This window comes from Zychaea mexicana (genome assembly GCF_025766255.1).
Source record: "Zychaea mexicana strain RSA 1403 chromosome Unknown BDB00scaffold_58, whole genome shotgun sequence".
NCBI lineage: Eukaryota > Fungi > Mucoromycota > Mucoromycetes > Mucorales > Lichtheimiaceae > Zychaea > Zychaea mexicana.
In genome coordinates this window covers 91,326-118,132 of record NW_026516721.1, presented here as the reverse complement: position 1 = coordinate 118,132, position 26,807 = coordinate 91,326, and the positions used below count along the sequence as shown (strand labels likewise).

General features: G+C 43.3%; 7 protein-coding genes across 7 annotated transcripts; 5 read left to right on the top strand and 2 right to left on the bottom strand.

Annotated features, from left to right (window-relative positions):
• Positions 1-157: 157 nt before the first annotated feature.
• Positions 158-1,582, bottom strand: BDB00DRAFT_767032 (branched-chain alpha-ketoacid dehydrogenase; the record flags this gene model as incomplete). The annotated part of the gene is made up of 2 exons (XM_053119636.1): positions 158-777; positions 880-1,582. The coding sequence occupies 2 exons, from the start codon at positions 1,580-1,582 to the stop codon at positions 158-160; spliced, it is 1,323 nt and encodes a 440-aa protein (XP_052977693.1).
• A 2,329-nt stretch (positions 1,583-3,911) lies between these two features.
• BDB00DRAFT_767089 (fungal-specific transcription factor domain-containing protein) lies at positions 3,912-6,364 on the top strand (the record flags this gene model as incomplete). Its single annotated transcript, XM_053119643.1, has 3 exons — positions 3,912-3,998; positions 4,151-4,498; positions 4,541-6,364. Coding segments are annotated over 3 exons (2,259 nt in total), but the record flags the coding sequence as incomplete, so codon positions are not given.
• A 1,679-nt stretch (positions 6,365-8,043) lies between these two features.
• On the bottom strand, positions 8,044-10,336 carry BDB00DRAFT_940339 (uncharacterized protein; the record flags this gene model as incomplete). Its single annotated transcript, XM_053129347.1, has 7 exons — positions 8,044-8,511; positions 8,645-8,738; positions 8,870-9,017; positions 9,221-9,335; positions 9,473-9,649; positions 9,805-10,058; positions 10,174-10,336. The coding sequence occupies 7 exons, from the start codon at positions 10,334-10,336 to the stop codon at positions 8,413-8,415; spliced, it is 1,050 nt and encodes a 349-aa protein (XP_052977691.1). The 3' UTR covers positions 8,044-8,412.
• A 738-nt stretch (positions 10,337-11,074) lies between these two features.
• Positions 11,075-14,726, top strand: BDB00DRAFT_832921 (uncharacterized protein). The gene is made up of 9 exons (XM_053124240.1): positions 11,075-11,182; positions 11,442-11,555; positions 11,636-11,863; positions 11,982-12,028; positions 12,128-12,236; positions 12,321-12,671; positions 12,783-12,918; positions 12,983-13,077; positions 13,172-14,726. The coding sequence occupies exons 2-9, from the start codon at positions 11,475-11,477 to the stop codon at positions 14,378-14,380; spliced, it is 2,256 nt and encodes a 751-aa protein (XP_052977690.1). The 5' UTR covers positions 11,075-11,182; positions 11,442-11,474; the 3' UTR covers positions 14,381-14,726.
• A 938-nt stretch (positions 14,727-15,664) lies between these two features.
• BDB00DRAFT_832916 (uncharacterized protein) lies at positions 15,665-16,020 on the top strand. The gene has a single exon (XM_053124239.1). The coding sequence runs from the start codon at positions 15,737-15,739 to the stop codon at positions 15,935-15,937; it is 201 nt and encodes a 66-aa protein (XP_052977689.1). The 5' UTR covers positions 15,665-15,736; the 3' UTR covers positions 15,938-16,020.
• Positions 16,021-16,839: 819 nt separating this feature from the next.
• BDB00DRAFT_832912 (E2F/DP family winged-helix DNA-binding domain-containing protein) lies at positions 16,840-18,585 on the top strand. Its single transcript, XM_053124238.1, has 3 exons — positions 16,840-17,321; positions 17,511-17,567; positions 17,669-18,585. The coding sequence occupies exons 1-3, from the start codon at positions 16,944-16,946 to the stop codon at positions 18,113-18,115; spliced, it is 882 nt and encodes a 293-aa protein (XP_052977688.1). The 5' UTR covers positions 16,840-16,943; the 3' UTR covers positions 18,116-18,585.
• A 4,055-nt stretch (positions 18,586-22,640) lies between these two features.
• Positions 22,641-25,543, top strand: BDB00DRAFT_832904 (uncharacterized protein). Its single transcript, XM_053124237.1, has 10 exons — positions 22,641-22,670; positions 22,768-22,944; positions 23,077-23,425; positions 23,526-23,585; positions 23,690-23,753; positions 23,831-24,104; positions 24,172-24,213; positions 24,353-24,469; positions 24,549-24,784; positions 24,878-25,543. Exons 2-10 carry the CDS (start codon positions 22,833-22,835, stop codon positions 25,283-25,285), a joined length of 1,662 nt encoding a protein of 553 aa, XP_052977687.1. The 5' UTR covers positions 22,641-22,670; positions 22,768-22,832; the 3' UTR covers positions 25,286-25,543.
• The last annotated feature ends 1,264 nt before the right edge of the window (positions 25,544-26,807 follow it).

Below are 26,807 nucleotides of genomic sequence, written 5' to 3'. Positions count from 1 at the left end.
GACAACAAAGAGATGGTATATGTGTCTATGTCTGGATGGATGGATGATGGTGATTTTGATGATGGAGTAGACGAAGAACACAGAGAAGGTCTATGTAATAGCGTAGTTGGATAGAGTAGAGGGAGGTATAAGGAGGTTAGGGAGGGAAAAACAAACTTTATACAACGAAGCGACGATGTGACATTGGCCAACCTTCGTCTTCACGGCCCTCCTCTTCTGAAACAACGTCGAGGTTTTCAAGCTGGGTGCCGAAACGCGGTACCCGTACATACGCATCCGTACCCCATCCATCCATCGTCACAATATTGATATTTCCGCCCCAGTATTCTGTATAGACCCGACTCATTGGCAGGCCAATGCCTAGTGGGACCGTGACTTGATCATGCTCGGTGATACGTGCAGCCAGCTGCGAGACATTTCGAAAGTTACCAAAGCGAGCATGCGGTCGTTGTCCATATGACCATATCTGGTTGTAAATCGAAGCAGACATCCCTCCTCCTTGATCCGATATACGGAAAAGAACGTCAGCGTCGTTGGAGCAGACGGTGACCTTGATTGGCGGAAGCGTGTGTTGTGGATGGGTTGCAATAGTATGTCGGAACGAGTTTGAAAGGAGTTGGTAGATTATGTATTCAATGTGGTCAAATATGTACGTGAACCAGACGTCTTGTCCGTCTATCATCACTTCAGGTGCCTGGACGTTATCTGCTGCACTATGCGCTCGGGCCAACGCAACGCACTGGGCGACGGTATCCCGAGCAGAGCAGCTGCTGAACACTGTGTCGTGTGATGCTCTATTATTCAACATATCTGTTGCTGCGGTTGTTGTTACGGTCGTCGGCGTCAAACCATGTGATGATGATGAAGCAGCACCACTACCAGGTGATAACTTATTTCTGAGTTGTTGCGACAAAGCCAAATGCTGTTCTGCTAGGACTCGGCGGGATACTCGGGAGCGCAGCGTTGCATGCATGAAGCGATCGATACGGTCAGGGTCGATATGTTGTTCACATTCGGAGATGCCCAGAACAAGGCGCGGGATCGCGACCATATGAGACTGGAGCGATTCGATCAGCTTGTCACAGAAAGCGTCATTCTCCTGGAGAGTGCGAATCGGCGGCACTTTACGCAGTCGTTCAAACGCTTGCCAATAGATATCGTAGACGGATTGAATATGCGGGTTGGTGCCCACAATGAACGGTAGTTTTTGGAATTCACGTATCCTATGCGATATTCGAACGGGTAGTTCGCGCCGTACATAGTTGGCGGATTTGAGGAGTCGATCCGTGTTAAGCTGACGTTCATAGAACAAAAGTTGTCGCAGCGTTATGGGAGTTGTCTTTTGCTGTACATATTCGTCCAGAAGTTTGTTTCTGTAGAAATGAAGGTTGGAGTCGACGTTTACTACAGTTCGTGAAGGAGGAGGAGGCGACGTAAGAGAAGAGTGAGTAGGGGCAGTAGACGGGGATGGCGAATGGCTAGTTGATTCTTTTAAAATGTGCGAAGCTTGCTGTTGCGCCACTCGAACATGGGATGAGAAATGACGAACTCTGGAGGTAATTGTTGTGGTTGCTGTTTGCATTCCGTCTGTAGATATCAGTAATAAAGGAAGAAGGGGAAAAGAAAGGCGAAAAAGCTGAACCATTTCTCTACCCAAACGAATTAGAGCTCCTAATGAGTCACTTGCATATGCGAGATACAAGTGGCCCAAAACGATTCAATTTTTCAGGATCAAAGGCCAATTCCCGATTTTGTGTAACAGAACCAACTACAATGAAGGTTTTTTTTATGAAAAACATCACATGTTGTAGCAGTATCGATCGATTAAGGTTGCCATACACTACCTGCTTACCGTATTCACTTGGTCAACGTGAGATCTCCATGCACTCACAGGGACAAAGCATCTCTTTCTATGTCACAAAGATCATGATTATCAGGCTTAAGCTGCTATGCATGAGCACTGCAGTCGTCTTGTTGCCTTCACCAATGCCAGCTCATGTTGACACACTCAAACCGATTTGATATGGATAATATTGGTTATTTTCTGACGTCGAGTCACAACATGATTACAAGAAAAACTTCACAAAGACGACGACACCATTGCAATAGTAACCGTATCGGACAGTAGTAACAGCAGAGGTAAGTACGGAGGAAAGACTGCTCGTTCTTTTTCTCAGTCAAGTATGGACTAGTGGGAGATAAAAGATAGGCGCGGCCCCTCTTTTATTTATACGTGCCAAAACATTCCGTTCGTCACTGATTAAACTTGATGTAGTAATAGCTGACAGCAAATTTAAGCTAGTACCAAAGCATCCCATGACATCAAACACTCATATCCTAACATGCACTCTATGTGGGATGCTTATCATTACAAAGGAGGATGCACATACTCTCATGCCATACTAAGACGAGGTTAGCTAGTGTATGCGCATAACGGCGGTATAGCGTACATGTAAATCGTTATGATCACCTATCACACGCTTTTCCCGACGAAGCATTTTGTCAAAATCAACTTTGTGGTCAGTATGAAAAGAAAACGGATGATCGGCAGCACAACCGAAACAACTGCTAATGTGCCAAGGAAAAGGAAGCGCCTGAAAAGAAGAAGCCGACAAAAGAACAATTCAGGGACCCTGCCAGCAAGAAAGGAGGTGTGTGGGGTGGGTGGGGGGATATGTAATGCAAGCCTTCTTTAACGACATTCAGAATATTTATATTCGAATATCAAACAAACGGCTCTGCCTTTTGAGGAATAGTTGATCGCTCCATAAAGAGCAAAGTCTATTAGCACTTGGGGCCCGGAAATGTTGCATGCTGGTCTTCTATCGTACGAATAACAACAACAAAGCAAACAGCGCATAGACCAACAAGAGCGGGTGTCCCGCATTGTATGTGGGGGAAAGTCAAAAGGGCCTTGCATATTCATTGAGCCGACCCCTCCCCCACATGTTATCTAGACCCAAAACATGTCACATTCTCAAATAAACTTTTGGATGAAACAATTTGGCTTTTATATATGTTTATGTTTATGCATAATCGATCTGCTAATCGACATCATCATAATAATAACTACTTACTTGGCAGGAGTGATAGAGGAAAGGGAGGAGGGGCAAGAGTATAAAGAAAGAACGTGCGGGTCGTCAAATGTCATGTGATAGCTGACCAACTACAGTATGAACAGCATCCATCAATACCAGCAACAACTTTAAATTCTGTGTTTTGATGTTTGTTGTGGTTATGTATTAGGCGCAGACATCATATTCCTATCGTCATCATAACATTCATTATCCGCTTATACTACATCCAGCCATCACCCATTTCTGCTTGCAACGGTTAGAAAGCCAAGTCATGATCCGCACATGTACATAATATCTGTACAAACTAAAACCTTCTTTATCAGCAATTATTATGCCTATCATATTACTAATAGAACACTGAGATGCGTGGGAGTTGGTGAACGGATAGGACAACGCCACAAAGTTGCCTAATATGGTGACGCGTCTCTTGGTTTCCCGCTTTCCCCACCCGATCTACCACATGCGCATTGTATTATCAACCTAATCGTAAGTACAATAGTTGACAATACCTTAAAGAAAAGACCCACGATATGTAGACCAGGCACGTATGAATCAATGAGTTCAAAGTTTATTTGAGCACTTGGTAAGCTACCTGCAACATTTCTTATTAACCGCTACCGTTATTTTTGGCTGCTTACAATTTACTTCTTTGGCTGCCACTGTCGCCGCCGCCGGTGATGAAGTTTATCCATTAGCAAACACCACGTTCGATTTCTTTTTTTAGCCTTTTTGCGCTTGTTGTACCTTGACCTTTTTTTTATTCGTTACAATTTCCATTCATCAAACCAATTCGGCCAACAAAGGGAAACATTTTCGCGGGTTACGAATTACACAATGTCGTCCTTTTTTGTTTCAGAGAACAATGGCGCTTCGCAGTTACCAGAACCAACACGTCCAAAGCGCCCGAGATCTAGTTTAGCGGTAATTAGTAAAAATAAAATAAGAAAAAAAAGGGGGGATTGCTGTTAGTGGTGGTCCACCATTTGTTCAAAGTCTCTTTTCATTCCACGGAAAAGACAAATAAAAAATAAAAATAAAAAATGGCCATTCATTTTAAGTCCCCATTATGGTAGTGCATCCGTTGTCGAAAGAAAAAAGTAAAGTGCGACTTTGTCCAACCAACGTGCAACCGATGCGCCGCTGCAGGACTTCCGTGCAGTTATGCGACACCCCCGCGACGAGTAGACGGCCATGCTTTTGACCAACTAGGCAACCACGTTGAAGAACTCAAGGAGCGCATGCAGAAGATGCAAGCAGAGCTGGCATTGATGAAACACAATTTGCATCCTTTTTCGCCCACTCCTACTTTGTCAGCTACTTGTGCCAGCAACGACCCAACGAATCTTCATGATAGTACGGCCGTATCTGTAGTATCAACAATGGCCACACAAATACCCTTGACCATTCCTCCATCGCTCTCTGTTGCTCATTCTTCCGGACCAGTTGTCGTCTCCCAGCAACAGCAACCATCAGTCACCTGGAAACTATCGCTTTCACCCTCCGGCCTACGTATTGATACCAACATTGCAAGCGTGGCAGACCTTTATCGAATCCTTCTCAACGGTATCAGCCAGCTCAATGTTACCACAGATCCATCCATCAGCTTATTTGGCACACCAGAAGCTATCAAAGGGGTACGTGACAGACGAAGACACATCAACGATGATGGCGGGTCAATTGATGATTGTAATGACAACAGCAACACATCGACGCGGTTATCACATCAGAGTGGTGGTAATGCTAGTGGCGGACGCGTTTGGGAAGTGGATGAGAACGAGGCGCGTAAACTTCGCAAAGTAAAGGTGCATTTACTACCAAAAACCAAGATGGACCATCTGATGCATACATGCTATAACTCGTGTTTTGTGGCCTACCAAATTGTCGACAAGGCTGCTTTTACGCGACAATACATCAATGAAGAGTTAGACCCTTTGCTCTCTAACTCAATCAATGCATGGATGTCCAAACATGGGTGTATCTATCACGGGGTAGAAGAAGCATATGATCCGGTAACGATGGGCGAAGAATACTTTAACAATGCCCGGCAGTTGCTCAAAAAGTGCTTTGACATCAGCAGCCCGACGACAATCCATGCGCTTCTGCATCTTTACATGTATCAATTGAATAGCGAACGTTCCAATATGGCCTACCTGTACATTGGACTGGCGATTCGAATGGCGCAAGATTTGAAATACCACAAAAAGGATTACATGTCGAGCGATATGCAGCAACGAGAAACAAACAAACGACTCTGGTGGTCAGCGTACTGGTTAGATTTGTCTGCCGCACTTGAATCCAACAGGCCGACAATGGTAGATGACAAGGACTGTGATGTGGACTATCCTGCAAAGCTGGATTCAGAAGATGAAGAAACCGGTTATCGTCTCAGTTTCTGCACATGTTCGATCAAGCTGATGCGGATTCGAAAGGACATTACCAAACATTTGCCGGTTGAACAATCGGGTCAGTCGCTTTTATCTGCCATATCGCGGTTAGAGAATACTTTGACACACTGGTTGAATGATCTGCCACGAGCCTTGCGATTCACTGAAGAGCAGCAGCAACAATTTAATAAAGACAGCAACAGCGATCAGGGGTCGTCAACATCATTTAGACGAGACGCAATGCTTATCCTCAATGTCCAGTATCAAACGACTTGGATCATGCTACACCAGCTGTTCCTTCCTAAGCAAGGCCATGCAGCTACTCCCGTTGCGCTTTTGTCTCTCAACATCTGTACGAAATCTGCCAACGCGATCACCAAAATGCTTGCAACTCAACGTTTGAAATGGTGTCATTTTGGGTTTGCGTTGGACGGTGTTATTGCAAGCGTGGCGATCCATCAGCTCAACGCACTCTCCAACGAAACAGGTGTCGCCTGCCTAGCACAGCGCAATTTGATCATTACGGCCGATTTGCTGAGAAACTGTCCGTTGATCTACATGGACAGAATCAACAGTATCATTGAAAGTATCCAAGCGTTTTTCAAGAAAAACAACTTGTCAGATAATCTCAACGACGTACCCCCTGTCAACGAAGACTCGGTCAACCGCCAATCAATATCATCTGTGTTTCATCCTGACGAGTTTGAAGCCCCTGGTTCTTCTTCTTCTTCCTCGTCCCTACAACAAGAACAGAACGAGTACCACTCAGCACTAGCAGCAGCACCAAAGGGACGTAGCCACCATCATCTGGAGGTCCCTATAACAGTTTCTTCGGGAATGTCATCGTCAGCAGCATCACTTTCTCCAAACAGCAGCACTGCATCACTGTTGACCAGTCCAATTCCGATGGCGATATCACCGCAGCCACCGACTATACATGTTCAACTAGCTACTAATGACACCACTTTGCAGCAGCAACAACAGCCACAACAACAACAACACAGCAGCAAACCATCATCATCATCATCCATTCCGCTGGGTCAAGGCATGATCGACGATACCAACAGTTTGCTTTTCAACAGCTATAGTACATTATTCGATTATAATAACTTGACCAGTGCCGCTGCCGCCGCGAATACGACGACTACTACTGACGCTGTTGCTGGAAATAATAATGGTAGTAGTAGTAGTGGTGTTAGTGTTAGCACCCCGACAGGTATCATGACTACGAGTGCCACCGACGAAAATCACAACAACATGGAATCGCTTTTGATGGAATTTGATGCGACATCCGAAACATTTACGCAAAGCATGTTTGCAGCGGCCATGGCGCCGAATATGTTTGCGGGTACGGACAACAACAATAACAATAACAGCAATGGCGGCGGTGGAATGTTCGCGACCGCAACGACCGATGCATCCTTATTTGCTGCGCATCAACAACAACAACAACAACAACATGCAGGATACCCAAAACTGATGAATAACGGCACGACGACGGCGACGGCGACTGCAGCAATGGGAGCTACTATTACGGCTAACACTAATAATAATGTCACGACGAACAGTGATCATCAACAAATCAATGCACTTCACCAAGCGATATTACGACGATACCCTCATCATCATCTTCAATTCCAACAAGGAGATTTTGATCCCGCCATGTTTCTCAGCCAACTTGATCCTACTACTGCTGCTGGATTAATAGCATCGACCTCCTCCTTGCACCAGCAACCCTCAACCACAGGAGCATCATCTTCTTTCAGCAACAGCAATAACGATACTAATGTGATGGATACTTATGCTGCTAACAGCACCAATCATACTCATAATGCTGAATTCACGGCGGCGTTTTTGGCAGCGTCAAGGAAGCGCATGCGCGAGTGGGATGGATCTGTATAATCATGATAAACATTCATAATGATAATAAAATTGTAATAATAACAACTGTACAAACTCCAAGTATACCCTCAGCAGTATCAGAAGAGATGCATCATGTTTAACTACATACACTGCTACACATTAGCAAGTTGCTTCTTGATCGCAACTTGAAAAAAATCATGTGCACATGTTAAAAATTACAAGTTGATATGTAAAATTGACAGTTTGATGAAATTATGCTTTGCTTTGTTATATATTTTTTCTGATAGAGAAAAAAAAATTGACTGCTGTACATATAAATTGTCAGCTTGGATTATACATTTATACTCACTTTGAATATTTACCAGCTATATCGATATTGCTACATCAATAGAGATCTTGCTTGTACATTTCATATAACGTATAAATGCCCAAAAGTTTACATATGTGGACAATAGTGAGGGTTGAAAGTTAGCGAGAACAAGCTTCACTGGTAACCTTTGCTATTCTTGCTTTCTATTCTCGATGGCTCCAGAAAGTCTGGTAATGACAAGAGCTGAAAATTGACGTGTGAAATTAAAAGGAGGGTCGACTGTGACTGAAGCATGTGCGCACGGCGTTCCTGCATTTATGCAGTTTCGGAAATTCACCCCTTCCGCTTGTACGGGGATTTCAGTAAATGGGTACATATATCAAGTAATTTATTAAATAAGTGTGAGAGCAAAATTGTTAATAACGCTTAGCATATACGACAAAGGAACGAGATATCTAAAAGGTTATTTTCGGAAAGTGTGTATTATGTCGTTTTGGCATTGACTGCCTGTCAAATTTGTCTATCATTAGGTAAATATATTCTCCTCCTCCTCCGCAAAAACGTGTCTTCCTTTTGTTACGTTCTTCTAGAGAGTAATGGCATATGCCTTGAGCAGCGAAGAATAGATGCACCGATTATGCCCTTATCACCCCGTTCCAGAAGCTGCTACGTTGACATGAATTATAAACACGAAGGTTAAGATAAAATGAAGAGCTACATATATTATTCACTGCTATTTGCCTATGATACACAGCTAAACTATGTTGATATACTGGAATCACATATTCTGTCCGGCCTTGACCAGTGCCTCTTTGTTTTTTTGCTGATATACTGTGAATAACATTACGCTACAATCTGTATATCTCGGTTGCACATACTACAACGCCGATCTCCATAAAGAGGTGTGATAGTACAGGGAAGGGTGGATTTTCATTATTAATAATTTACAAAGAAACATAATGAAAAAAACAATGATAGCATATGTGGCTGATGGAGAAAGATATACATACAAGTGGGATAACAAATAATATGACATAGAATGTGAAATGTAAGAGTACAGGAGAAATGGGTGGTGATGGAGGAGGGTTATGACGAGTAGAATGACTACATATGCAAGAGTAATTAATGGAAAATAGTAAAGGGAGAAAAAGAATCGTTGTTGTTGTTGTTGTTGTTGTTGAAAATGTGATGCATGTACTACAGTAAGTTGATATGAAGTGTGCAGTTATTTTTACCTATTCAAAGCATAGATAGCTGTTTGGTCTTCTAGCTGCTGCGTATCAAAAAAGGTATTGAGGACAGGAGACTGGTAGTGCTCCGTACGTCTTCTTCCAGCCGGCACGTGTTCGCCATTCGGTCTCACGATAATGCGTCGCGTAGTACCTATTCCCGACATGTGCTGCACAGGTTGGCAAACAATGTTTTTTTGCCAATCCGGACGGATTTCATCTAGAAAATGTGGAAATGGGTTAGAGACCCGATGATCGCAAATTTCCCCCACCCTCGGGTTAAGAAGCACACACCCATCGAAGAAACGGCCTCTCTTCCATCCCGCCAACCCAGTCTGTGTTACCCAAAGAACCTACCAGCTAGAATAACATCTGGATCATTCGGTCCAAGACGGTTTCGTCGTCGGGGTCGGATCTTGTTATCCGGACCGTACGCGTATTGGATCAAGTCGGTTCTTCGTTTACTAAATTGCTATATACGGAATAAAAAAAAAGAGAGGAGACGGATGTTCCATTGTTTTTTTTTTGTAAATCAGCCAACAGCGCAACGGTGAAAGAAGAGGAGATGTAGTGGTAGTAGTACTAGCACCAATAGGAACAAGGACTAACCTTGTAATGCGGGCTGAATTTCGGTGGTACATGGACAACCCCAAAATTAGTTTGCACACAGTATGGACATTGTACCGGCACGAGTGGAGTGTCCACAGAACGCTTTATCTGCAAAAAACATTCAGTGCAGATCGGCTTGTCGCAGCAGCGTGTGTAGTTGATGCATATGGGATAATACTAAAGTAGGATGGGGGTTTTGTTGCAGTTGTTGTTGTTGTTATTTAGTACGACATCTCTCTCCAAAAAAAATATATATGGTCCGTGTCCCCCTCTCCTAGTGTATGTGCTACACTCTTCTTTTTACCCACAATAAACCCAACAAAAACACCTACCAAGAAACAAATGGGACATTCCGTAACTCGGCTATACGCCATGGAATCAGGAGGTGCTTCATCCGTCGGTTGGTGTTGCTTTCGCTGGTGTGCGGCTATGGTTTTGCGAGCACCCGCTAGTTTTCCAACAAGCCCTTGCATACCTGGATCCTGTGGCTGTGCTGGTGGCATGTATGTGGTTCTAGGACAGCAGGTTACAGCCAAAGCTATGTCCTGGTCCGTAGTGATCGAGAAACTCGGTGGATCCTCAAGACCTAAACAAGGTTTTTGTGTTATTTATGGATTTTGCCACCCACCCCCCGCCTCTCATCATGCATTGATGATACACTCCGCCTTTCAAAAAAAAAAAGAAAAAGAATGGTATCATACCTCGATAGAATGGCGCCAACTTGCCGTCGCGTATAAATTTTTTGACCGCCTTGACGCAGTAATCTGCTGGGGAATCCGGGTAGAGTCCTTGCGGCTGGAACGATCCGCGATCAAACTGTTCGCGATTGTCGACTACAGTAGTTTTGGAAATGTTGGCTCCCATGTCGAATACTTTGTGTTCAATGTAGTGAGTCCCGGTAAAGGTACAGCAACAAATATACTAGAGATATAAAGTGTGTGTGAGGAAGTGGAAAGAATGAGACTGAGGTGGATTGTAACCCAAGCAATGAGGAAACAGGGTATTTATACTTGTAAGAACACGGGAGAAAAAAAAAAGAAACGTGATAAGAAAAAGGATCTCATAGTGACACAATGATGGAGTCACAGCGTTTAGCTCTCCTTGTTGCGTGCCAATCCCGGCAAGACGGTGACAACGGACACGATCGATTGGACTATCAAGGATCCAGCATTCTTGCCTTTTCAAGGAATGTGTTTGTTTGGATGCAAAGCGCCACACTGGTCTCTCTCTCTCTTTATCTTTTCTGACATGCTGCTGCTGCTTATTAATCGAAACCGTTACAATGCGACCCTCCTTGCGTGCACGCGAGCACGCAATACTGCTAATGCTGCTGCGCGCCATAATCGTGATAATGATGTGAACATGAGCGTTTTGTGCACGTGCGCTTCGTCTTTGGATCTTCGTACAACCCGGGTGAGCACGGTGCACTATGCACTCACTAATGCCATGGTTACTATCACCAGCACGATGTGATATGTAACTATCCTACTCACTGTACAGTTGCTACCTACACATTCGGATGTGTTGTCATGCGATCTAAAAAAAGCATGTGATGTTTTTTTTTCTCTTAGGTAGAAACACCAAAGGGACAAATGCACCCGCTTCTCTTTCTCCAAACGAACAAGTTAGCAACGTACTTTCTTTCTACTGCACTGTAAATAGAGCGAAAGACAAACGACCAAGAAAAAGAACAAAAGATTATGCCCAAAGGTACAGTGAATAGCCAATCCGGCTGCGGAAGAGGAAAAAGGTTAAGGAGTGGGATACCTGTAGCCAATGATAACGTCGCTTTCTTTTACTTTCTTTCTGCCGGGCTTGCTCTTTTCTTTCTCTCTCTGTGTGTGTGTGCGTGTGTAAACGCGGCTTAACTGCGCAAAAAAAAAACTTCATTGTCCTCCCCTCTACACACACCTATAAACCACACGTGTAAAACTTCATTTCCTCACTCATGTCAGTGGTTTCGACGCAGAGCAAACGGCCAGGACAAAGACCAGCAAGCTCAATGAGCACTGCCCATGAAGGCCCGTCTCCAGCTGACATTGTTTCTACTTCAAGCCGACAACGCCAGACTAAAAAGGATGAGGTAAAAAAGAAAACAACCAAAAAAAACAAATGCATGTGCAACCCACAGTACTAAAAGCGCTGAGAAATTCAAAAACACAGGCCATTCGCAAAAAGATCGAACAAGAACTTTCCAAAAAACGAGGAGGGTCTACACGCATTCGTCAGACGAAAAAGATTGCAGGCACAGTGTCGGCCTTGAGACCGGCTCAGGCACTGACTGTTCGAGAAAACATTCTTGTTATGGAGGCTGCACAGTTGATGGCTGCTAAGCGTAGCGACTGCGTTTTGGTTATTGATGACGACGAACATTTGAGTGGTATCTTTACGGTAAGAAAAATACAGTTCCCTTATTGTGTGTTTTCCTTTGCTCCCCAACCCCCCTTCGCGCCCTTGCTCTCTCTTTTATTCTTAATCGTGCATATCTTTGCTTGTGCATATATTTTAGGCAAAGGATTTGGCTTATCGCGTTGTTGCTACTCACATGGATGCCAGGTATGTATATATACAGTCAGCCATACCCTGGATATATAATAGAGAGTGGAATTCGGTAAAACTCTAATTTATTATATGCGTGTATATGTATTTGTTTAGGTCCACCACAGTCTCGGACATCATGACCCGTGGCCCAATGTGTGTAACTGCCGATACGTCAGCTCAAGATGCGTTGAACCTGATGGTCTCTCGTGGATTCCGCCATTTGGTATGTATTCATAGGGGGGGGGGTTGGTGGTTAGCCGTTGCCAAGGAGACATCTCCGATATTGATTTACTTCTTTATTGTTTAGCCGGTATGCAATGAAGAGGGCGATATCTTTGGACTGTTGGATATTACAAAGTGTCTCTATGAAGCACTTAGCAAGATGGAACGTGCATATGGGTCATCGCGCAAACTATATGATGCATTAGAAGGCGTTGAACGCGAATGGGCCAACAGCCCAGTGCAATTTGTTCAGTATATGGACGCCTTGCGAGAAAAGATGTCGTGCCCTGATCTGACCACCGTGCTGGACGAAGAAGCTGGCCCGGTCCAGGTTGCGGTCAAAGCCAATGTTCGTGACGTTGCAAAGCTCATGAAAGAACATCATACGACTGCAGTTCTCGTGATGGATCACGGTGGTTTGGCGGGTATTTTTACGGTATAGTTTATTGAGCGGTTTTCTTCTTCTTATCAGTGACAAAATAATGATGATGCTTTAATAATGATCAAGGTCTAATCCACTTCTTGTTGTCACTGTTGTTTATATCAGTCTAAAGATATTGTTTTGCGTGTGATTGCTGCTGGGTTGGCTCCGGAGACTTGCTCCGTTGTTAGAGTCATGACACCTCACCCTGATACTGCGCTTCCAACAACGAGCATTCTTGATGCATTGAAGAAGATGCATGGTAAGCTAAAAAGAAAATAGTGATGTAGGTTTGTCGGAATCACGACTAAATGTCTTTGAATTAGATGGTCACTATTTGAATTTGCCCGTTGTGGATGATGAAAAGGCAATTATGGGTCTAGTCGACGTACTTCGCCTTACCTACGCTACTTTAGATCAGGTATTGATATCCTTGAAGGGAGAGAGAGAGGGAGTGAGATCATCAGTGAAAGTGTCTGATAGCTGATGCATCAACGTGTGTGTTTTTTTTATAGATAAATAGCATTGAAGGAAACGCAGGCGATGGAGGCAAGTTTTGGAACAGCATGATGGCGGGCGACCACACAGAGACCGAGTCTGCTATTTCAGACTCTCTGTCACAAGCTGCAAACTCGCACATGTTCCAATCCCCCTCGAGTCCTCATCCTGACCGTACGCTGACACCTACCAGCCACCATGGACCTCCGGGCCACACCACGACTGCTTATTCCGGCGTTGGATACCCCGAACTTACACCTGGCGACAGTGCCTCTGTAGCCAATGGTGACGATGTACGCTCGACTGTTTCGTCGCATACCCAAGGCACGTTTTCGTTTAAATTCAACTATGGGACCAAGACCCATCGCTTCCGCTGTGAGTACAACAACTATGCAGCGCTGCGCGACATTGTCCGTCAAAAGATCATGGCCGAGCATCTTTCGCTGTCGCAAACGTATGTCAAAGTATCTGAAGGCGGCACAGCAGCAGACGAGGGAGATTGTGATGGAGCAGCAACAGCAGCAGAGAAAAATCGACGTGACGATGATGATGATGACAGCTGGCTCAACATTGCATACCTCGATGACGAGGACGATCAGGTATTGATGACGTCTGACTCTGACATGCAAGATGCGGTTCAGTTGGCGCGCAAATTGGGACACGATCGTGTACGTTTGTTTGTGCATGATGCACTTGCGCCGCAGCAAAACCAACAGCAGCAGCAACAGCAACAGCAACAGCAGCAGGCGCCGCCACAACAACAACAACCGGAAGATTCTGTGGAAATTCCTACGCCTCCAGGACAGCCTACAATTTCGGTGGCAGTACCTCCCATGGAAGAGAAGAGCGGATCGTCCGAATTTGAAGAAGACAGTGGCTCACGACGACACCAGCGCAGTCGTGCTTCGAGACGCTATTCGGTAAGCGCTAGCGAGACTGACAGCGGCAGCAGCAGCAGCAGCAGTAGTAGTACAGATGAGAGTGGCGACGATGAGGCGCACCACGGTAGTGGAGGACGCAGCAGCAGCAGCCGTCGGCAACAGCGGCGCCACCACCACCAGCACCGCCACCACCACCGAAAGGCCAAGAAGGACGCAGCATCGGAGTTAAATTTACCTATTCCGCAGGAGATGCTGCTTCCTGCGGCGATCACCTTTCTCGGCGTGGTGATCCTTGGTGTCTTTACGATTACTAAACTCACTGGATCCTCAGATCACCGTTATTAGAAATTCCTTTATTTTTTCCCCTTCCCCCCCAAAAAAAAAAAACCTTAAAACTTTTTTTCAAAAGATGATGATGCTGAAACCATTTACCCTACTATATCCTTACTAATTGAAAGAAGTATACTAGACCCAAGTGGGGAGGAGAGACTCGGGGCTTTTTTTATTCTATCTGTCCTTTGCCTTTGTTTCTCATCACTTACTATCACTCTATATCTTCCGTCATTCCTTCTCTGTTTCCCTGATGTAAAACATTTGGATTTTCCTCTCTTTTATGTTTCTATATTATTACCATTTTCTTTTTTATTATAAAGCACAACAACATCAACAACAGCAGCAGCAGCACTCGAAACTTTAATGTTTATAAGTCTGTTATGTGACAGATATGAAGCTGTCGAATACCTGCATAAGGCATGCAGGCTTTTGAGATAAAAGGGATGGGAGAGGGGGGGGGGACAGGGTAAGATCTTCCCGGAGCATGATCCGCATTATCATCTGAACGCGCGCGCGCGCGCGCTCATTCTGCTCGATATGGTCCCTTGGCAACCGCAACCCCCCAACCTGCTTCTTCCTCCCCCCCCACCTCCATGAACGCATACATTATAATCCACCATCTTAGTTTTACGCTCCGGCCGACGGAACCAACTGTTTTGTAGGTGCACTGACATTTCATATGTGCTCACCGAACCGTCGGGTGTTTGTCCTCTCTCTCTCTCTCTCTCTCCCTTGCTCTCCGTACATCATCAGTCGGCAGCCTAGATCGATATGGTAACTTCAGTCAAACCGGATTTCTCTCTCAAAATTTTCATATTACTGCACTCTCAGCCCTATCTTGACAATTTTACAACAATGGGGCCTTGGAGATAAAACGTGCGTACCTGTCTGTCTGTGACCATGGTAACCGACACACACCCCCGCTATAGCAACAAAAAACACAAACAACAACAACTCCACGAGGGATACAACAAGCCAGACAGGTCTGTTTGCGTTGAACTACGGTCCCCGCCGAAAAAGAACAAAAAACAAAAGAAACGAAAAGTTAAAAGAGTGGGCGCCGCCTTGCCACTAGGACCCTCTTAACATCTCCCCCCCCCCAAACACACACACACACACACACACACACAGAGTTTTTTTTTCTTGAGTTCTAATCGCTAATTGCCTTTTTAGACTGCGGAAAATGGGATCGTGGACATAGCAGCAGCAGCAGCAGCAGCAAGAAAAACAACAACAAAAGCAGGTGAAAAAAAACGGTGAGTGACGCCTGACACAGTTTATCAAAATCGGTTGACCCTATCTTCTTTTTCTGACTTTTGCCTTTTGTTGGGGACAAACAACGAAGAGTAAATACTGTAAATAATATATATGAGCACCCTCGTATCTGACAATGCGTGTTTTTTGTTGATGTTGTTGTTGTTGATGTTGTTGTTGTTGCGCGTGTGTGAGAGTATGAATGTGAATGTTGGACGGGTAGGTTCTAGTCCCACCCTACTGTTGTTGTTGTTGCTGCTTTTTTGCTGTGTATTATGTGATGTGGGGTTTCCAGGTAAAGAGAATCCGAGCTAGAGGTTGAGTTAGCAGTTGGAAGGAGAACAACACACGCTTTTTATGAGGTTGCTGTTGTTGTTGTTGTTGTTGTTGTTGTTGTTTAGGGCTCAGGCACCAGCGTGTGAAATCTGTCACAAGAAAATGGGACGGATGCGATGCCGATAAAGAACTTGTCATGGGAACTATTAGCAAAGGCCTGGTGATGGAATTACCAAATATGTGAATTCCGCTTCTTTCACAAAAAGTGTAACTTACTTAAAGATCAAACGGCAGAGGGGACAAAGTGACCAACAGGGTAACCCGATTTTACCTTTGAAACGACCGGATCCGATCCTATTGTACAGTCCCTCTCTCTCTCTCTCTCTCTCGCTATCCCTTTGTTTGTAGCAGTAGCAGTAGTCGTAGTCGTACTTGATAGTGCGCGCGCTTATTTTTGCCTATTCAAACAAACAGCACTTTATATAATGGTGCCTCTAGCGTAGTCTCAAGTTGATTCTTTCTTCTTTTCTCGTTTCCTCCATTTACGATATCTCTTTATATAAATATACCCTCTAACAAACGCGCTCGCTCTCTTTTCTTTTTTTCTCCTTTTTTTCTTCTTTACATTTCTTTTCTTTCTAGCAAACCTCGTCTTCTTCTTCTTCTTCTTATTCTTCTTCTTGATAACAAGTTCTCTCCTTTTACCTCTAACTCTCTCTCTCTCTCTCTCTCTCTCTTCTCTTCTTTATCTCTTGCTTAAACCACAAACCCCGTCGCATTCTTTCTTCTTTATCAAGTAGTCCTCCAAAATCTTTCGTTGATCATGACATCCGCGTTCGTACCTTTCCACTCCGAATCGCTTCCATCACCTCCTTTGACGACGTACATCCATCCCATCTCGACCAAACTCCCGTCTCTTTTCGACCATCGAACGCGTACTAACAACAACAACAGCAGCAGCAGCTTCATCAGCACCAGCAAAGATGATCTGCTCAAGTCTGCACTTCCATCGTACGGCTACAGCCTCCCGCCTTTGCAAGACATCATGTCGGTGTCTTCACCGTCTTTGCCGCCACAGCTCTCGCCACCTTCGGAAGACGAAGACTTTCCGAGCCGCAAAGGCTCTATTGCCTCCATTCTGAACTCCGCACCGGAACTGCGCCAGCTAGACGAAGAGGAATTCCGCAGCGGCTATCAGTCGCACTTTAACGACACGTCGTTGAAACGCGGTCGTCCTCGTGTCGTGGATCAGCAGCAGCAGCCGCTTCAGACAGCAGCCAAGAGACGCAGGTGCCATGACCATCCCCAGCAGCAGCCGTCACCCCCTTCTGAGCCAGTCCCTCGGGCGAATAAGGGTCTGCGCCATTTTAGCAAGCAGGTGTGTGACAAGGTGGCGGAAAAGGGCGTTACGACCTACAATGAGGTAAATAATAAACAATCAATAATATATACACACAAAATTGCGGAAACAATCTTTTTTTCTTTTTTCTGTTGATTGTTATCCGGCAAAAAAAAGCTTATAGTATCAATAATAATCGTAATTCCCTTTATATCTCTTTATTGCCAATTCCCAATATAATAATAATAAAAAAATTGAAATAAATTTGAAAAGGTCGCCGATGAGCTAGCCTTGGACATCAGGGCTACCATGGAAGCCGAAGGCAACGATGTAAGTTATCTGCCAAGATTCGATTATTTATGTTTGTGATTATCAGCAGCAGAAAAAAAGATAAAGATGTGACTCACATTACACGTATACAACGCTTGTAGAAACGCTCGTTTGACCAAAAGAACATTCGGCGACGCGTGTACGACGCACTCAATGTCTTGATGGCGATGGACATCATTGCCAAGGACAAGAAGCAAATCAAATGGCTTGGTATTCCAACGTGCTTCCAAGAAGAAAAGGAAGATCGAAACCTGGAGCTGCAAAAGCAGGTCGATCAGGAGGAGCGCCGTCAAGCCGAATTGATGTCTTCCATCAACCGCACCCGAGGATTAATCCGAGACAAGTTAGCACAACACTTGCAATTGTGCAACCTGGTCTGGCGTAACTATCACAACAACAAAGAGAGCGAACAGCAACAACAACAGCAAGCCGTCGTCGTCAATGATGATCATCTTGACAATGACAGCAGCAAGGTGTCACTCCCGTTTTTCATCGTCGCGTGTCCGACCCAGCAAGATCTGACTGTGAACGTTGCTAGCGATCGGTAAGTCATTTACAAGCATTTAAGTAGTAGCTAGTGAGCACTAACTCATGTTTCTGACGACGAAACAAATTGTAGTCGCAGTGCAGAGATTTCGCATGCTTCAATGGACAGTGACGATGACAGCAAGAACAACAACAACAACAACAACCGTCGCGTGGTGTACGAAGACGCGGATGTGCTTCGGCATTTGCACTTGAATCGGATCTCTTCCGATCAACTGGCTGCCTGGCTTCCGGATCCAGCATTGCAGTCATTCCTGTCCGTGCGTCACACCACCGATTCATCAACATCTTCTATTTATATTCAATCCAGTGCCGACTTGTGCACAACCTCTGCATCATAACCTGGAGCTCCAACCCCAAATAACAAAACCACCTCACAAAACAGAACGAAAAAACAACACACCACACACACATTTGACACAAACCCGCCTTTCCCTTTTTCTATATTTCCAACATTCCCCACTACTTTTTTCTCTTTCTATCTATCTACATGTTGTTTTCACTATACTACTACATATGTCTCAATACTTTTCACTCTTTTGCACTCTCTTATACATCACACACTCACACACTTATCTTACATAGCACACACACAAAAGCAGCAGACTTTTCTTCTTTGTTTTTATTTTATTTTTTTTACACTCACTTTATTTTTCTTCTTTGCACATATTTTCGTAATTTTACTTATGCAACATTTCATCTCCGCAAACACCCCCCCCAAATCACACATTCATGTTTCTTACCTTTTTTTTATGTATGTTATCTCATTTCTAAGTGGACATATTGTATCCAAACTTTTTTCTACTTCTTTTATCTATCTTTTATATAAACATTAACAGAGCAAAGCGTGTTTATTATATTACCATCAACAATTTTCAAAATTACATTAACTTATGTTTTGACGTGTCCACATGATTTTTTTTTATGTTTTTCACATGTTAAGAAGAAAGAAACAGCTTGTTGGTATATGATGTAGCAGTTAAGTACTCATAATGCATATCCCGTGCTGCTGCTACATACTAGAGGCATGCATGAAATATGTATAGTTGCTGCTAATACAGCTTATTATCATTTATAGTTATCGTTTTAAATGTAACTGTGATTATGCGCATGCGTTTCCTTAACGTTGCCTTGAGCGCCGCCTTAAATTCGGCATTATGTGTATTCTTGCTATTGCTAGCAGCATATGCATATTATTACTGCTTTTGCTGAAAGATGATGCTCTTGTTGTTGAGGGTTGTTGCTGAAAAGAAAAGGCCGATGATGCTATTAATACCTCCAGCAGCAGCAGCAGTGGTAGGATCAAGTTGGCTGAGAAACATGGCGGGATCAGAACCTCCTTGTTGAGGATGCTGATGACGATGATTATGATATGCGGTTATCGTCGAAAGTATCACTTGTTAGAAGTACATTATATTGTTGATGGATAGCGTTCATCGTATCAATATCAGCGTGGGCAATAATAGTATGTAGCTGCTATTGCTGCTTTCGCCCTCGTCGTGCCGTTATTTATCAGATTCGGGGATCCGGCATGTTGTTGTTGTTGCTGATGATGATGATGCGCGGCAAATAAGGGTGCATCGGTCTTTGCGGTCGCGAACATCCCACCGCCGCTTGTTGCTGTTAATGTTATTGTTATTATTGTCCGTACCCGTAAACAGGTTCAGAGCCATGGCAACTGGCAAACAACTTGTTTTGTGTAAATGTTTCAAATGTCGCGTCGAATTCCATCCCATCAAAAGCAAAATCCATGTTGTTGTGATTCTCGGCGGTGGCACTCGTAATCATGATACCGAACCGGGGTGCAAGGATTTACTGCTAACAATGGTGCTAGCAGGCGCTGATCGATATTATCAATAAATGTTGTTATAATGTTGTACCACAGGAAAGAGAGAACCTGAAACACATTAAAAAGTACTTTTTAGAATTTTTGAGAGGGATGTTTTATCAGAGAATACCTATATAAGCTCGAATGCAGTAAATTTTCCAGTACTTTTATGGTAATGGTAAATAAAAAAAAGGAATGAAAATAGTGACTTAAAAAAAGAGGGGGGCAGAGTCGTTTCTAGTTGTCCTTTTGATACCAAATTCTTGCATAGTAGTGGACAATAAAGCATGCTCAGTTATAATGGAGTACAGAGAAACTGCTGCCATCAACATTCCCATAGGTTCCAGTGTGCTTTGATTTCCGCATTAACATCCTACTCAGTAGTACATGCAGCCACCTATATAACGTCCCAGATCACATAGAACTTTAGATTAACTCATAAATGTGGTGCCCACCAGTTTGTACATCCTCGACTCCGGCGGGAACTTCGTCTTCTGATATGTAATAGTTACGGCGTGTATGATTTGAGCACAAGTACAGCCTTTCGGATCCTGAAGAACATATATTGACGTACGATCCCAGAGCATTGGAAATATTCGATGATGAGATGAAGGAAAGAACTGAAATATCCAGACGTATTGTTACTGTGAAAACCATTGGAACGGTGCTCACGAAGAGAACGTGTAATTAGCTAAATTTCACTGTATCTTTTTCTTTTGTACAGTATAAAATGTATGTTATTAGCGGTGGTTCAGGTTCACTTAAAGGGGCACAATTGAATTTACTGCCCACTTGACAGTGTATTTACCATAAGACACTGTTTTTATGACCCTGAACTTACTCAATAGCCTGGGACTACAGTAAATGAAGTCCTGATTTACAAACTCGACTTGAGCATTAGTAGACGGCATGTTGACGCAGGTAATGCTTTGTTTGGTAAAGACGATTCTGATTACGCCATCGTACACTTTACGACGATGCCTTACAGGAAGTCCTGGGACCGTTAGCAGCCAGGTTCTACTTGAAACGAGCTTAGAATTCAAGCAAGATCATCAAGGATCTCTGAATAACGTACTCTCTGCACTTCAGCATCAAGACGATCTCGCAACAGGCTACCTTATCTTGGCAGATTAGTATGCTTTCAAAAAAGCTATCAGATGCCGTGCGCTTAAATAGGCAACCTGTATCTTTTGCAGCACAACATCCGCGAAGCGATGATTGTTCTGTCGACAATAGCTTATCAAAGTATCAACAGCTATAGAAGCTACTGTATGTTGTTTGCTATGGAAAACGAGGCTCGCCAAGCAAAATTGGTTGCTAACAACACTGCCATGCGAAATGGTTGCAGAGATCGTCCACAATTTTCCTGTCGGCCATGTATCACACGTGCCATGACTCGGCAAGCACAACACGTTGCACCCTTCTTGAAAGAATGTATGGCACACACTATCTGTATGTCATCCATTGGTGCCAACAATTAGCCAAAGTGCTTGAATGCACCCTCTGCTATGCCTGGGCAACACGTGAAACATTTTGTGATTGATCCTCAGGAGGAAACCGAAAAACGCGATAGAAGCCTTCATCAAGTACATGATTGACAACCTATGGAAGTAACTTCTCGAGCCTATAAGTAGATACCTATACTGTAAACGCTGTACTTTTGTATGGCTGATCTACTAAACGGCATTTGCACAGCATTCAAAATCATGTAAAAGCGCTATAGTGTAATTTACATAGTAAAAAGGCTTTACTACAGCTCTGCCACTCTTTCATCAAAGACAATGCTCAAGAACATCAAACTTGGTTCGCGTAGTTTGTATTATCATTTGGACCCATATATTCTTCATGTCGAATTGACCCATAAACGATCCTTCATCGTAAATACCAAAATGTTGCTAGCATCTACACTGCGGACGCCTATAGTCAACATCTGAAGTATACATTCAAAAAAAATGGAGCAGAAGTGAACTTTAATAGGTTTCATAATATCACTTTATCAAAACTGCCAGCCTATCGCACATCGGCAGACGAACAGTGGTGATATCGCGTAACCTTTGGTGCATGATGTGTTACCGACATGGTTAGCATAATCTTATATATGTCGTACACTCACGCATACTTTAAGCTTACAATAACACACACACAGGCACAAGCAGCAATTTTACTTTTTTCTGTTTTAACCATCTTTTACACTCACTCCTTTCTTTTTCGCGCAATACTCCCTTTCTCCAAAAATTCCTCCAAAAAATCCTATATTTTCATGCTTCGTACCTCTTTTATGTTCTTAGTAGTGAGGGCAACTGTAGTAGGTTCCTTCTCTCGATTGACAGTAGCTACTGATCAAAAAGAAAGCATCAAAGACGCGGACATAAAGGAATACCTTTTGCAACGATTATTCTTGACTTGATCGAAGACACTGCTTGAGTTATCAAAGCAATACTGAATGAGCACTCTCATTATTCAGGTACACAGATTTGAAACTTGCAAACTCCGTCTTAAAAGTTAGTTACGTATTACTGTAAGTACCCTCAAGGGATGTATACTAATACAATTGATTCTTTTATGTTGTATTGTAAGACAACACTTGATGAAGTATAGATATTGATTTACTGCCGCTTTAGGTACGATTTACGTGTAGAGAATGATAAGTATAACTCATAATGATGGTGTATAAATATTTTCTTGTTCTATTTTGATGAAGATGTAAAAGCTTGTACAACCGAATGAATGTAAATATCCACTCGTGCCATAAAAAGCATTGCTGTGTAGCATGAAAGTGCCATATAAAGTAGTCCTGCGCCTCATACTTATTCCCAAATTATGTAGCTACGCAAAAACCTTTTTTTTTCACTTACCCACTATCTTCTCTTCTTTCCAAAAACTACCAACGGATGGTGTTGCATATTGCACGCATGGACAAGCTTTTGTGGATTGCTTCATTTGCTTTTGTGCTGTTCAACAGTCAAAGCACGGCTTTGCAGCCTCCTCCTCGAATGTTGGCAGGTATTATGAACTACTGTATCTGAGTATTATTATTGGTTCGATCGAATTCGTTCAAATATCAGGGAAACCGTGTGACAATCCACACTTATAATCAATGCAACTTCGTGTCGGTGGGGGGTGGTCTACTTATAGGATGTGTATCGCTTGATTTTTGGATATACTGCTATGGTGGTAGCCACGTAACATTTTCAGCAACCAACACCTTTGACAGTTCGGGCGACTTTTATGCTTTGGATGTTGCAGAAAGCTTTACGGTTAGCAGCTCCAACTCGGCATGGGTGGAAGTGCAGGTGAATGGAACGGTGAGACCGGAAAACAACACAATGTTTGGCATGGTCGCACTACCACAGCAAGACGCAATTGTCCTTACAGGTGGTGCCGGAAGCGTGTACTCGAATCAATCCATCAGTAATCCTACCATTGCGTATAACATAGAATCAAACGAATGGCAGACTTTGAGCTCAAACGCTGGACTCCAGTCGTAAGTCTTGCCTTATTAGCCAGTAGTTTTTTGAAATTGCTGCATAAATTTGTTGACAAACTAATAACTGACATATGTGTTACTTTGGGATGTACGAAAGTTACGCTGCTGGAACAGCTGCTGATGCCAGTGGCAGAATTTATGTGTTTGGCGGTATCAGGTACAGCAAAGACTTGAGCGGACACTAGCAGTACTAAGTACAATTACATCGTGAATTACAACGAATGAATGACTGAATGACCCCTTTCCATAATTTTATTTCAGTGACGAAGCGACAGGCGAGCTTGAAATGACCGATACGCGAAACATGCGAATTTTCAATTATGAGGTAAAAAGCCATATGGAAGAAATATTACTTTGTTATCATGGTCATAACAAGAGATGACTACCGTTTCGCTATTCTAGTCAAATCAATGGTCTATTGTCGGACTTCCAGATCAGTTCCATTCTTATGCTTGGCATGAGGGCGTCATGGGCAATGATGGGCGCACGATCTACTACATGGGTGGTGAAATTCAAGGCTACTTTACTTTGAACAACGGATCACAAGTATACGGTGCTTCGGATAACACGTTCGATGAAATTATGACCTACAATACAGAAACGTCCTCGTGGGCGACACTGAATGCCACAGGAGAAAGAATTCCAACTACCCGAATGTGGCATACAGCAGCACTCAGTATGTGTTTCTTTAATGTTGTTTTGCTTATCTCTAATCACACAGCAAAACAAACCCCCACAAATAGAGCCAAACTCGGATGACATCGTTTTGTACGGTGGTCGCACAAGTATGTAGATTTTCTTTTGTTTTTTGACACATTATTATTACACGGGAGTGATAATTCGGGTCAAGAGAAAGACAATCAATTGCTAGCGCTTAATCTTGTATCTCAATTATCGTGCAACAACAACAACAATTTGAATTAGCTGGAGATTTAAACGTTACTGCCGATTTTTGCTATGTTTTGAACACGGTTTCCATGGCTTGGAGACAAATTGATCTGAGCTCAAGTGCTGGAGCTGGTCCTCGCTTTGGGCATTCAGGTAAGCCCTTGATGGAGGTTGAAATAAAAGTGACCAAAAAAAATAAGTAACAGATAAAATATAATGATTTACCTTTTAGTTGCTTTTCCTGGAAACAGTACCATGATGTTTGTCATGTTTGGCGTCGATGCTAATCTTCACCAACGCACGGATTTCCAAATTCTTGATACTGACAGTTGGCAATGGATAGATAACTACACTGGTCCTGGACGCAGCAACTCAACTGAGGATCAGTCCGATACTTCTGGAGATAATGGAGCCGATGGTGGAGCTTCAGCGGGCACTATTGCGGGAGCAGTTGTTGGCGCCCTTGCGGTATGTAGCTCAACGCTGCTATATAAATTAAGCGTAGTAGTATGCGCTATTGTTGGCTTTCCATCTTTATCTAAGAACTGGCTTATCCTTTAGGGAGTTGCTATCATTACCGGTGCGCTTTTCTTCTTCATCCGACGACGGCGGCGGCAGCAGAGACAGGGCGCAAATGCGACCAGACAAGTGGATGAAAAGAATATGGGAGGAAGCGCTAAGCCTCCTGCTTCATACAACTATAGTAACCCCAATAGTAGCTATACTATACAACAACAACAACAAGCATCGGTATCACCACCGCAGCATTATTCACAATATGCGCCAGCTGTACCAGTGACAGCAACTATGAGCTCAACGAGCAGTGGGACATTCCCTCCGACAACAAATCAAGGAGCAACGACGACAACGTCGTCTCAAGGCCAGATTGCTTCTTCTAATAATCCTCAAGATGCATATTATACTCCACATCTAAGATTGCAGCCCGTGAAGCCCGATGGTGCAGAATAATGGCATTATAAAAGCAGCCTTTTTTCTTGGACAACAACAACAGCAGCGACACGTTTATGATATGTCCTTTATCTGTAACTCTTTGTATATTATAGTTTACGAAGTCATATTTATATATTTTACCCGCTAATAGTAGGGTTAACAAAAACTTGAGAATGACGAATATACAACATGTATTTATTTAACCATGAATTATGGTTTGATATGTTTACGTCAAAAGAATGTGAAAGGATTATAATTTGACATATATAACTTGATTTACAGATTGACAATAAGGTGTATAATACAAACGACAGCACAAGCTTATCCTCGATTCATTCCGGTGATGTGTAATCTTTTGGTGAGCCATCCGGCTTTACCGGCTGGAGTACTAGCTTAGATGCAATGTTATCATCATCTTCTTCTTCGACACCACTGCTGTCGGTACCACTATTATTACTACTACTGCTATTGTGTCTTCCGTGGTGAAAATGCCCATCTGGTTTCTCCACACCGTACATGTATGCAACAGTGGGTCGTCGCTCGTCATAGTCTCCAGGGGTATATGTATGGGGAGGCTGCATGAGGATTCGTGCTTGAGAAGAAGTGCGTCGTTCATCGCGGTCCTTGTTGGTATTAAAAAATAAATGTTTACGCTCGGCGGTGTAGCCATCCATATCATCATCGTTTACAGCGTGTGGTATATTATTTCGTTGAGCTGCTCCTTGACGCTTCTTTTTCCTCCATTGGAAGATGATTAATGTCAATATGCCAGAAAGAATAGCAATCTGATAAATAGAAAAGAAGAAAAGCGTTCATGTTAAAAAGTCTTCGACACTGACAAAACCTAGGGAGCTCCATAACTGCTCACGTTCTCCCCCTAACATGCTGTATATGACTCTTACCCCAGCTATGCAGCCCACAATAATAATTGCCGTAACCCCATTTGAATCGTCCTTTGCTCCAACATTATCGCTATTCTCGCTATATTGTCGCGGCTGCATTTGTTGCCCTATTCGTGGTTTATACTCTGCGTGGTAATTTCTTGGCACGTTCTCTTGATTAGGCTGTCGTTGTACGGTGGCTACATAATTCTCGACCGATGACCAAGTATCAACATTCACTATTTCTACAATATTTAGCGGCACCGTGACATTCGTTTTGGCATCGCTATTTGCGGATAGTATAAAAAGATGTCTGTCGGCAAGCACGGCTGTTTTACATATAAATGTTTGAGTAATATGAAATGTCAGTATAAAAGGCTCACAATGATTACCACTACTGCCAATTTTTTGACTAGAACTCATGTGTACCTGTGTGGTATATGCATCTTGAGCTACTGGTAATTGCTCTCTTGTTATTTTCTATACGTCTGGGTTGCCACTCCATCGTTTTAATGTTCAATGTAAATAGATCATCAGATGCGGCTGACTCCCTGGTATCTACATATACTTTACTAGATTAGCCCAAACTCCATTATAAAAACTTTCCAGACGTGTACATATTGGAAATATGGACACTATTGTGCTACGTACCAAATGTA

Bases quoted from the DNA above. Each gene is read 5' to 3' on its own strand.
- BDB00DRAFT_832904 (XM_053124237.1), top strand. From the start codon at position 22,833: ATGGTGTTGCATATTGCACGCATGGACAAGCTTTTGTGGATTGCTTCA. The intron at 22,945-23,076 runs GTATTATGAACT...GTCTACTTATAG, and splicing joins TCCTCCTCGAATGTTGGCAG to GATGTGTATCGCTTGATTTT. The intron at 23,754-23,830 runs GTAAAAAGCCAT...TCGCTATTCTAG, and splicing joins TGCGAATTTTCAATTATGAG to TCAAATCAATGGTCTATTGT.
- BDB00DRAFT_832921 (XM_053124240.1), top strand. From the start codon at position 11,475: ATGAGCACTGCCCATGAAGGCCCGTCTCCAGCTGACATTGTTTCTACT. The intron at 12,029-12,127 runs GTATGTATATAT...GTATTTGTTTAG, and splicing joins GCTACTCACATGGATGCCAG to GTCCACCACAGTCTCGGACA. The intron at 13,078-13,171 runs GTATTGATATCC...TTTTTTTTATAG, and splicing joins CCTACGCTACTTTAGATCAG to ATAAATAGCATTGAAGGAAA.
- BDB00DRAFT_832912 (XM_053124238.1), top strand. From the start codon at position 16,944: ATGTCGGTGTCTTCACCGTCTTTGCCGCCACAGCTCTCGCCACCTTCG. The intron at 17,322-17,510 runs GTAAATAATAAA...AAATTTGAAAAG, and splicing joins GCGTTACGACCTACAATGAG to GTCGCCGATGAGCTAGCCTT. The intron at 17,568-17,668 runs GTAAGTTATCTG...CAACGCTTGTAG, and splicing joins TGGAAGCCGAAGGCAACGAT to AAACGCTCGTTTGACCAAAA.
- BDB00DRAFT_832916 (XM_053124239.1), top strand. From the start codon at position 15,737: ATGAGCACCCTCGTATCTGACAATGCGTGTTTTTTGTTGATGTTGTTG.